Raw genomic sequence first — 12,261 nt, forward strand, 5'->3', positions numbered from 1 at the left:
AGGGAAGAACACACTCAGCGTTTCTCAAGCCGAAAGAATTGAAGAAAAAATTCAAGCCTCAAGTTGCAATACTGAAGGATTCTACAGTGAAAATATTAAAGTACACAGGAAGAAGAAAAAGAAAATGGGAGGAATACACAGAGCCACCATATCAAAAGATACACAGAGTCACTATACCAAAAAGAGTTCGTCAATGTTCAACCATTTCAGGAAATAACATATGATCAGGAACTGATGGTACTGAAGGAAGAAGTCCAAGCTGCACTGAAGGCATTGGTCAAAAACAAGGCTCCGGGAACTGACAATATACCAATTGAAATGTTTTAACAAACTTATGCAGCACTGGAAGTGCTCACTCATCTATGCCAAGAAATTTGGAAACTGGGCCAACCGACTGGAAGAGATCCATATTCATGCCTCTTCCCAAGAAAGGTGATCCAACCTAACGCGGAAATTATCAAACAATATCATTAATATCACGTGCAAGCAAAATTTTGCTTAAGATCATCCAAATATGACTGAAGGAGTATATTGGCAGGGAACTACCAGAAATTCAAGCTGGATTAGAAGAACATGTGGAACCAGGGTAGCATTGCTAATGTCAGATGTACCCTGGCTGAAAGCAGAGCAAAGAATATCAGAAAGATGTTTACCTGTGTTTTATTGACTATGCTAAGGCATTCAACTGTGTGGATCACACCAAATTATGGATAACGTTGCGGAGAATGGGAATTTGGGAACATTTAATTGTGCTTATGAGGAATCTGTACATGGATCAAGAGGCAGTCATTTGAACAGAACAAGGGAATATTACATGGTTTAAGAAAAAGTCAGGAAAGGTGTGCATCAGGGTTGTATCCTTTCACCATACCTGTTCAACATACAGATTGAACAAATAATCTGAGAAGATGGACTATAGGAAGAAGAACGGGGCATCAGGATTAGAGAAAAACTCATTAACAACCTGTGATATGCACATGACACAACCTGCTTGCTGAAAGTAAAGAGGACTTGAAGCATTTACTGATGAAGATTTAAAGACCACAGCCCTCAGTATGGATTACATCTCAACATAAAAAAAACAAAAATTCTCACAAGTGGACCAATAACTAACAGCATGATAAATGGAGAAAAAACTGAGGTTGTCAAGGGTTTCATTTTACTTGGATCCACAGCCAACACCCATGCAAGCAGAGGTCAAGAAATCAAAAGGTGCTTTGGACTGGGCAAATAGGCAGCAAGAATCTCTTTAAAGGGTTAAAAAGCAAAGAAGTCGCCTTGAGGGCTAAGGTGTGCCTGACCCACGCCATTGTGTTTTCAAATGCCTCATATGCATATGAAAGCTGGGCAATGAACAAAGAAGACTGAAGAACTGATGCCTTTGAACTGTGATGTTGGCAAAGAATACTGAATATACCTTGGATTGCCAAAAGCAGGAACAAATCTGTCTTGGAAGAAGTACAACCAGAATGCTCCTTAGAAGCAAGGATGGTGAGACTGTGTCTCACATATTTTGGACATGTTGTCAGGAGGGATCAGTCCCTGGAGAAGGACATCATGTTTGTTAAAGCAGAGGGTCAGCGAAAAAGAGGAAGACCCACAAGGAAAAGAATTGACACAGTGGCTGCAACACTGGGCTCAAGCATAGCAACAATTGCGGGGATGGCTCAGGAGTATGCAGTTTCGTTCTGTTGTGCATAGTGTTGCTGTGAGTTGGAACTGACTTGACGGCACCAAACGGCAATATAACATAGGACACAAATGATACTGAGAAAATAGTTTGTAAAAACAGTGGAAAATAATTTTCTCCCTTAGACTTTTTGCTTTCTGGAAAAAGAATTATTTGTGTAATATTTAAATATACATATTTTATGAAATAATATATTAATCCATGTTCATATTTCTAAATAGTTCCCCTTTGGTAACCAAATTCAGATTTAATGATAAAAATTGTTGGTAGATTCCAAAGCATGGTTTGTATTTTTGACTTATGATTCATAGTCGGGCCCTTTGTTGAGTCATGTTCTTCCGCAGAGGGCATCAAGTTTTGATGGATGGATTTATTTTCAATCACCAAAGAGTCCTGATAGTACCTTTAAATTTAATCAACCTGTTTTAGTAACATTCACCAAAATTTTTATATTTTCCTCATGTCCTTTTATCACTTTAAAGTTAATGATATATTCGTCCTATCTATATAAATTTCATTTTTTATAAAATTTTAAGAATCTTATATGGAGAAAACATGAAGGAAAAGTGTTTTTTCCAAAACTGGCTCCATTTTGAGCCAGCAGATCTTGGGACAGATCTTTATGGATTTTTTGAGCTATCACTGCTGAAGATGTGTGGGCATAGCCACAATGAGAGAGATTGGGCAAAGAAGAGTTTACTGAAGAAAATGATTTTGGAAATCTTTGGCTGCTTTGTTTGGGAAGATAAAATTTAGGTGCTTGAAGAAGGGAAAGATGGAAAAAGATGTTCAAAAAAGGAGAAAGACAGGAAGATGGAAACCAGGAATGAATTTGATGAAAAATATTTCCCTTGAGAAATTATCTGTGCTATTTTTTTTATCAGGTCATGACACTTGAGAACACTTGAAGTCAAACATCAGTTTTCATTAGTTCTGTGATACAATCCTCCTCTGTTTTCACATGTTAAGACAATAAGCTATTTAAAACCTACACATTAATTGTAGCAAAGGAAGAGAGACATTGACTATTGTGGGATAAATCGGTGTGGAAAGAGAAGACCATAACTGCAGTCAACAAAGTAAGGTGTTGGAATCATGAGGTACGCCACAGAAATTATCCACCTCAGAATTTTCAGAATACTTGGAAAATTTATGGACATGCCACAGAAAACCAGTAAGCCTAACAAGTAATTACCCCTGTTTCTAGAATAAGGGGCTAATTTGAAATACTTTTATTTTACTAACTTATGTTAATAGATTACTCATCAACATCTTTCTACTCCTTTCTCTCCTTCCCTATCTCCCTTTCTTTAACTTTTCCTGGCCTGCTTTTGTTTTGTATGTGCGTGAGGGCATACACATTTTCTTTTAGATTTCTTTAATACATATGTTCTCTTGTTATACAAGTAATAAATGCTAAGTGTAGAAAATATAAAGTTAAAAAGTTGAAAGAGAAATCCTAAATATCCCACCAGCCACATACAAATATTATTAATGACATATAGCTTTCCAAACCTAAAAGAAATCATTTAAACTTATATTGTGTCTTCATAACTTGATATTTTAGAATTATCCTTTTATGTACATCAACATGCATCCAAGGATTTCAATGGTTTCATTATATTCTAATATACAGATATCCTATATTTGAAATTTCTTATTGAACATTAGCGTTCTTCCAATTTTTGTAGATTAGAAACATATTATCTTAAACTTTTGGCTCACCTTAATTAGTTCATTTGCTTATACTTTTAAAGTGTAATTGCTGGATCTAAAACTTCCAACATTTTAAATGATGATATAATGCAACTCCCCACCCTAAAAAGGATGTTCCAGATTAATTTCCCGCAAGTAGAGTGTGAGAGGATATGAGATTTTTTAAATTAATTAATTTATTTATTGTGCTTTTAAGTGAAAGCTCACAAATCAAGTCAGCCTCTCATACAAACAGTTGTACACACCTTGCTATGTACTCTTAGCTGCTCTCCCCCTAATGAGACAGCACATTCCTCCTCTCCTCCCTGTATTCCCCTTGTCCATTCAATTAGCTCCTGTTCCCCTCTACCTTCTCACCTCCAGACAACTGCCCACATAGTCTCCTGTGTCTACTTGAGCCAAGAAGCTCACTCCTCACCAGAATCATTATTTACCCTACAGATCAATCCAATCCCTGGCTGGAGAGTTGGCTTCAGGAATGGTTCCCATCTTGGGCTAACAAAGGGTCTGGGGACCCTGACCTACATGGTCTCCCTAGTCTCAGTCAGACCACGTAGCCTGGTCTTTTTACGAGAATTTGAGATCTGTATCCCTCTCTTCTCCTGCTCCATCAGGGATTCTCTCTTGTGTTCCAAGGACATGAGATTTTTATTGCTAAATTTACCTAATCTGTTCCATGGACAATCAACAGTGGTCTCCAAGGCTGGTCGCATGTAAATTTCTTTTTTATTTATACCATTGAGCAAATTTATCACCTCTCAGCAAATCAAAGCCAGTTATAAAATATATGCTTGTATAGGTGGATTGCCTATGGATTTCATGTCAGTATATGAAGTTTAATAAAAAAGTCCTCCTCTGAATATGAAAAATATTATAGTTTATTCTTCACATATTATCAAATGACTCCAGAATCCAGAAGATGGATTAGAACAAGTGGAATTTTTAGCAAAGTGAACCACTCACACAATAGCGGCATCTGTATCTTCTGACTCTTGTGTACTTATTTCTACTTCCTCAGCCATGAAAGTCCTTTTTATTTCAATGCCCATATTTGTATAATGCTATTTGTCTAAGATGCTGGGGGCAAACAATAACCAAAGAACTTCCCAGAAAGTTAATTTGGCTCATCATAAGCTACAGCAATCTTGGCCTAATCAATGTTGCAAATTTGACAATCCTAAAAAAAAAAAAAAAATTTTTTTTTTTTAACTCACTAGTATAAGAATGATTAAAGAATAAACCACCATCAACAACAAAATCTGTTATTGGTTCTTTGGTTAACTATAATTGTGCTGAGCATTTTGCTCCCTTTTCTTTGCTATAAAATCATCTATTAATAATCCTGAATACTGTGAGAATTTTATTCTGTTCTCAATACTCATAGAAAAAAGAAGAAAACAAGTGCTATGATATGAGCATTTTTAATATGCGAGGTTTCTGATGAGTACTACTGTAACATACTGTTAAGTAATGGAATAATTTATATAATTAAACCTTTCTTACCTTATAAAATGGTATTATTATTTTTTAAATTAAACATGCAACTGATAACTGATTAAATTTAAATAAAATTAACATTATTAGTCAAAATATGGGTCATTAGTAAAAAGAGGATTTTAGGAAGTCAGAAAAAAATCTTAAAAAAAAAATCCTGAATGAATATTAAAATAAAATAAAAATGTTTGTTTTTATGTTAATAAATTAAAATTAAACAAGTTAAGTAATGAATATATTGACATTATCTCAGTTGTAAACTTGAAGAGCTATTGATTGCTTAAATATAGTTTAGTTAATATTTACCTTTGGGATCAAGATATTTTGATATTCTCTGTGATCAAAATTAACATTACCATGTATCTAGCCTCTTCTATAAAACACGGACCTGAAAAATTTACTTCTTTGAGTATAATACCTTATAGAAATTATTATATCTTCTTTGGATTAAATTTTTTCTTTGCCTTTTTTTCCCCCTCAAATTGTTCCAAAGAGAGAATGTAACTAGGTGACAAAAACATTGAACACAATTATATATTAAAAAGAGCTAAAAAACCAAAACCAAACCCAGTGCCATCGAGTTGATTCCGACTTATAGCGACCCTATAGGACAGAGAAGAACTGCCCCCATAGAGTTTCCAAGGAGTGCCTGGCGGATTCAAATTGCCGACCCTTTGGTTGGCAGCCGTAGCACTTAACCACTACGCCACCAGGGTTTTCAAAAAGAGCTAAGATTATAAAATAATTTAGGGAAAAGTGATACATGAATTAAGGAGTTTTGGCTTTTTTGTAAACACTGTTGCTTATGTTTTTTACCATGCTTTTTTTTTTTACATGGGCTTTGTGCCATCTGTTTATTCTAATATTACCTGTTCACAGACCTAAATCTTGTTATTTTTTTTAATTGGTCCATTATGTCCATTGTACACAAACCACATATGTATGTCTTTTTCTCTAAGTAATGCTTATTTTAGGATGCTTAGTTTCTTGTTTTCTCCTATTAAATTATTTGGTCTGTACTATATTATTTTTTTTTATATTATTTAGTTGCTTTTGGATTTAAATGAACCTGAAAATTATAATATTTATCTATTAATTGCTCATATTAACGCAGAATTTTTGAGTAGACTTTTTTCTTTCCTTTTTTTTTTGACCAACTGGTTATTAAATGTATTATTTACTTTTGTTTCATTATAATTTTCTCAATTTATTTCTCAAATAGAGTCAGCACCAGCAATGGATTAAAATCCTCAAGTCTTACCAGTTATGAGATCACTCAGAACATCTAATCTTGTTTCTTCAGAATTTTCATTATTAACATGGGGGTAATAATTACACCAATATCATGGTTGAAGGGTGAGCATTTAATACAATAATGTAAAAAGATCATCAAATACCTTTCACATTGCAAGTCTTTAGTAAGTACTAGCAAGTCCTCCTGTATTTTGTATTTTTCTGTTTTGAATACAATGAAGAGACATCAAAGCTTATTAATACATTGAACTTACTAATAATATTAAAACCTTATATAAGATAGTAAACCTTCGAGGTGCCTAATCAAGGTGACTCTGAATACTCTTTCTTCATGAAATGTTAGTACTAAAGCCAGATCCAGTCAGAAACCTAGGAAAACAGCAGCCATGTTGAACTTTCGCTGCCATAGCAGCCATGGCAAACAATGAGAAATGAAAACAATAGCACACCCAAACCACTACTGATGTGCAAAGCAGTAAGTATGGAGGAAAAAACACATTTAGTTTTCATGCAATTCCAAGGTACAAGGTAAGTATAATACATACATTCACATGCCAAGAAATCAACACATGTCCAAATAAAAGATCTTAGAATTTGAAGCTCAAGGCAAACCTCCTTCGCTGTCTTCTTGATAAATTCTCATTAGAACAAAAAATAACTTTTACTGGGCTTCATTTTACAGCAATTCGTTTTTTTGAAGATATGTAATAAATATTTATTAAATAGCCAAGTGAAAGACGGCTGCTATTTAAGGTGGCAAATACAAAGGATTTTTTTTTTTTTTTTATTCTGAGTCACTTAAGGAGTTAGTAACCTTGGATAGGAGATCATACAATTACTTATCATAGTCATCAGTGTCCCAGGTTTTCTTTAATATTCCTAGTTTAAATTCTCTCACTCTCTCAGATATATATAACCAACTGCCATCGAGTCAATTCCAACTCATAGCGACTCTATAGGAAAGAGTAGAATTGTCCCATAGAGTTTACAAGGAGAGGCTGGTGGATTGAAACTACCAACTATTTGGTTAGCAGTCGAGCTCTTAACCACTGCACCACCAGGGGTCTAAGATATATATATATATATATATATATATATATATATATATATATATATACACTATCTTTCATATATATGTATATATATATATACACACACACATATGTGGAAGTTGAATACTTTGTTCAAGTTTCCCATTCAGAAATATTTCATTGTTTTAATTGACATAAACCATAAATCTTTGGATACTGAGGAGGAGGGTCAAGTCATTTCCTCCCGGGAAAAGCAGGAATCAGGCTTTAGTACCATTGGGCTGTCCTTGGAAACTAGGTAAGAAGATGGGAACAATGTGTATGTATTAAATATTTTCTGGAGGTGGAAATTCTGCAGAATGGAGAGGCATGAGTAAAAAACAGAGGTATGAGGCAGTTAATGGGAATATTGAGCTACAAATTTTAATGAAACTAAAAAAATTAAGCCCTTTGTAGTGGAAGGTTTTAAATGCTAGGCTAAAGAAATTCATTTATTTTGTAGTCAATAGTAAATAACTAAAGATAGATGAGCAGGGCAGTAACATAGAAATGTACAGAATAGAGAAGAAGGGAGCTTGAAAATAATTTTCTTTAAAGTCTCAATTTTATTGATGAGGATACTGAGGCCTACCGAAGTAAAGCAAGTAGCTCAAAGGCCCATTGAACTGCCTGTGTCTCATATTAGCTTTATTACATATCACTAGGCTTTAATTAAAGTAGTTGGTATTCTATTTAGATATTGTTAAGTAACTCGGCTATAAATGTGGGGAGAGGGGCTTACATTCTTAATGGTCTTCAAATAGAAACATAAATTTTAACTTTCCAACTTACTGTGAGGCTTTTTGCCCAATTGAAAGACCGATTCACTGCCATTCCTCTCAATTTGCCTCATGCATTTGGAGCACATTAAAACAGAAAAAAGCTGCTTTCAGACTTCTGATGCCAAAACATTTAAGGAAAAAAAAAATCAAAGATGAGCTGCTGCCTCTTTCCAAAATTGCATCTTTGCTGTTTTATTCTTCAGCTTTATTGCAAATATTTAAACAAACAACAAATGTCATCAGCTAAAGATTATGAGAATTTTATTGTGGAGGCAACCACACTCTAGATGTCAAGCTGGTGACTGTTCACCTCTTTTAGGTGAGAATGCAAGATCAATCTTTACAGTAGTTACCACACACCAAAATTAAATGAGATAGCCTTATTTCTACAATGACACTTTTTTGTAGATGCTTCTTTTGCAGTCTCTCACTCTTCCCTCAATCTATAAAACTGCCCTTCAGATTAATTTCTTTGAAAGAATGAATGAGACAGTTGAGGAAAAAATATTAAGGCAGAAGACACAGTAGAGGCAAAGCACAGAAAGTTTAACATTTTAAAGTGTTTTTTTTTTTCCTTATCAATTTGAAAGACTTTCCATGTAGAACACAAAAAAATATACTTACACCAAAAAAAAAAAGGAAACAAACAACAACAAAACACTGAAATCATCTGACCCATGTTTTTAACTGGAATTAATTGCATGTACCTGCATACCATATAATTTCTAAAATCCTAAAACATCTCAATAAAATTAATGAATTAAATCGTGACATCTTAAAGTACCTAGCACACTATAAACCTCAATAGCCAAATTCTATTTATTCCGTTAAACCTAAAACATAGCTAACGTCTCTGTATTTAGATATTCTGCAATTTGGTTCTGAAGAAAATGTTGCGTAATAATCCCGTTCCAGCCGCAAAACTACAGGAAGAATAGAAATGGTCATTAACAGTGAGCGATATGGGGTGTTTAAGAAACTAGCCACGGACCAGCAAAGCCCGCGAAAGCGCGGCTATGTGACAACAAGGTTGTTGGTGCCACAAGCTTGTGATGGGGAGCAGGCAATGTGCCAAACCAAGGGATCCGCTTCTCTTAAGTGCTGCGGGGAGAGCCAGAGCTGTTTTCCCTTCCGCCTCCCGGGAATCCCGGTCCTCGCAGGCGTCGTCAGGGGGATTCTTCGCCCTAATTATCCGGGGAGGAAGACGTGCCTTTCCCGGAGACCGCTAGCAACACTCACCACGGCAGCCTTCAGATTACTTCCCTCCGTGGGTGTGTGACTTCGTCTAAGCAACTCACACTTAGAGTAGATTCTCACTGGCGAGGCTGCGAGCAGCAGAGGGCGGTGGAGCTGGGAAGAGGAGGAGGGAAGGGGGTGGGAGGCGCAGAGTGGAGACGACGGAGCTCCAGACACAGCAGGAGCGCGCAGCGGCGGTGCAGTTTCCACCTCGCCTTCCCAGCCGCGCACGCACCGCCTCCCCCTCGAGCAGAAGGAACGGCAGCAGCTCCGGGCCGCTGCAGCCGGGCTCCGCGCTTCTGCGCGCTCGCCGCCGTCAGTACCTCCCCCTCGTCAGCACTCAGCCCGCAGCTCTTGCCTTCTGCCAACCGCTTTGAACTCTCGGGATCTTTTTTTCTCTTCTCGCCTCTCTCTTCTTTCCCCACACCAAAATTCTCAAGTCCTCTCCCTTTATCCTTAGCCACCTTCCTCGTTTCTCCTTTTTACTGGGGATTTCGTCTCGACTTCAGATGACTTGTCTTCCTTACACTCGTCCACTTCAGTCCTAAAGACTGAAAAGGAACCTTTACCTTTTCCTCCCAGTGGCATTTTAAAAACTTCAATCCTTAAAAAGTCTTAAGAAGCAAAGGCACGGGACGCGAGACCTTCTCGACACCCTTGAGCCCCTTCCGGCACTGCCCGAGCAACCATAACTAGCATTTTATTGAACCCTCCTGGAGGGGAGGGCTCTTCAGAGAAGCCAGGAGCAAACTTCAGCCGTCTCAGCGGATCCGTTGTTCCCGCATTTGGAGGAGCTGCGTGCCAGTAGGCGAAGGACCCACAAGGGACAAGGAGGAACCCTGCGTCTCCCTCGCCCTCTCCCGGAGGCCGAAGACTGGTACTGAGCCGCGCCGGACAGCGGCGGAGGAGGCGAGGAGAAAATGCGGGGCTCGGGGCCCCGGGGCGCGGGGCGCCGGCGGCCCCTGGGCGGCGGTGGCGGCAGCGACTACCCCAGCACTCCTGCGTCTCTGGCCGGCTGCTACTCCGCACCTCGCAGGGCCCCTCTCTGGACTTGCCTTCTCCTGTGCGCCGCGCTCCGGACCCTCCTGGCCAGCCCCAGCAACGAAGGTAGGGAGATGGGGGTGGGGGGGGGACCGCGGCGACCAGGGTCGGAGAGGCAAGGCGGGGCCTGAGAGCACAGGTCGCGGCTCTCTGGACGCAGCTGTAGCCGACTTAATCTCACTCTTCGCCTCGAATTTACATTTATGGTTCGCTTTCTACTGTCTCTGGTTGCATTGTTTGACATTAGCTGCGGGAGTGGTGGAGGAGGAACCTGCATGTGGACAGGGACTGGTTGGGGGGCTGAAAGTTGGAAGCCAGGGGGAGAGAGGGGACTGAGACCAGCACCGGGAGGCTGGGTGCGGCTGGGTCTCACTTGAAGCGCGTGGGGAAGTGATATTTCGGGCTTGAAAGAGTGGGAGCTGTTTGGAGCACAGCTACAAGGATCGAGGGAGCGGTGGGGCTTTTAGAAACCGTTATTTGAGGCAGGTGATGAAAAACGTTGTGGGGGCGGCCGAATGCTTTTATTTTGCGGGAAAGTTCCCACTGAGAGTTGTTATTTAGGGCATCACCAGCTGCTATTCTGGGGTGGGTGGTATGAGCATTTATTTTTCTTGGGAGGTGGATGGCGAAAAACAGAAGGCACCCCACACCGTTGGTTTGGGAGGCTCTTGATCACACCAAGGAGGGGAAAAAAAAAAAAAAAAGAAAAAAAAAAGGAGACTGCCCTGAAAAGGCGGGAAGGTGGGATGCGGAGGGTGAGGGAGAGAGTGTCGCTGCCAGCAAGTTGCCGCTGGAACCCATGGGGGAATGTCTCCCGGGTTTCAGAGAGGAAAAAGCTCAGCTCCGGATTCTGGAGTCCCCAGCCGGCCTTTCCCACCCCCAATCCTGCGCGCCGGACCTGGAAGGCTGTCCCCGCCTTCCTCTGAGAGTGCGGGGCTGACAGAGGGAGCGACACCTGTATGGCGCTCGCTCCTCCTGGGGAGGTGCGCAGTGCCTCCGCCGGCGGGTGGCAAGGTCCTCAGCCTTTGGCCTCCGGGTCTCTAGCCTAGCTCGCTCTTTGATCACACGGGACTGCGCTCGAGTCTCAGCTCAAGGGCGCATTCCTATGAGGGTAGGAGGTCAGCATTTTAGATTCGGATCAGGGCTATGATTGAGGGGTCAGCTACACAACGAAAGCTCTGAAAACCCTATGCTCTAGGGTGGTAGGATGGGGTTTCAATTTGAGGCTCGGATGGGTTGTGTGAGGAGCAGAACCTAGTAGAATTCCTTTCATTCGTAGAGCAGGGGACGCTGGAACGAAAAGATGAAGCAGCCGCGGCAGAGTCCTGCATGTCCCCGTGACTTCCACGGGTTCAATCTAGGCTGTAGGGTAAGGCGCTGAGCTGATTTCGAGCGCTGCCAGTTTCCAAGAAACGGTGCAAAAGCAGAACAGAGACGCCCGCCCACCATGAATTTTCTCTTTAACGCCTAAGTTTATTTTGTAAAATCTGATTTAAGGAGGATGCATGTAAGTGTGTAAATATATATGTGTGTGTATGTGTGTGTATACATATATCCCCATGCCTAAACCAAGCAATTTACATTCCCTTTCCCAATAAAATTAAGTCGAATAAGTGTTTTCTGAAGTCGTAGTCTTTATATTAACATCCCTTGTTTGATTCAGTCTTTTAGTGCCAACCCGTACAAGTTGCCGCCCAGTCGGTTCCGACTCATACAGACCCTATAGGAGAGAGTAGAACCTCCCATAGGGTTTCCAGGGAGTTCCTGGTGATTCCAACTGCCGACGTTTTGGTTAGCAGCCATAGCTCTTAACCACTACGCCACCAGGGTTTCCCTTTTTTATGCCAGGAGGGTTTTAATAGGTTTGGGGTCTTTTTATTAAATGTCCTATTTAACGGAAGGGGACAGATATCCTGGTTTAGATTTAAAGAAGTTTAATAGTGATAATATGATCCTTGCGTGTTTCTGTTATATTTCA

The 12,261-nt window shown here is 39.8% G+C and overlaps 1 protein-coding gene across 8 annotated transcripts in view; it reads left to right on the plus strand.

Moving 5' to 3' along the window:
• Positions 1-9,465: 9,465 nt before the first annotated feature.
• Positions 9,466-12,261, plus strand: part of EPHA5 (EPH receptor A5) — a 407,780-nt gene continuing 404,984 nt past the window's right edge. For 7 of the 8 annotated variants that reach the window (XM_049886190.1, XM_049886191.1, XM_049886192.1 and 4 more), the window contains exon 1: positions 9,466-10,349. In XM_049886190.1, the coding sequence (XP_049742147.1) occupies positions 10,163-10,349 (187 nt within the window). In that variant the 5' untranslated portion in view covers positions 9,466-10,162. Of the gene's footprint in view, positions 10,350-10,414; positions 10,490-12,261 lie in introns of those variants that run through there. The other variant, XM_049886194.1, reaches the window with a different exon arrangement.

Source organism: Elephas maximus, chromosome 5 (genome assembly GCF_024166365.1).
Source record: "Elephas maximus indicus isolate mEleMax1 chromosome 5, mEleMax1 primary haplotype, whole genome shotgun sequence".
NCBI classification, from domain to species: Eukaryota; Metazoa; Chordata; class Mammalia; order Proboscidea; family Elephantidae; genus Elephas; species Elephas maximus.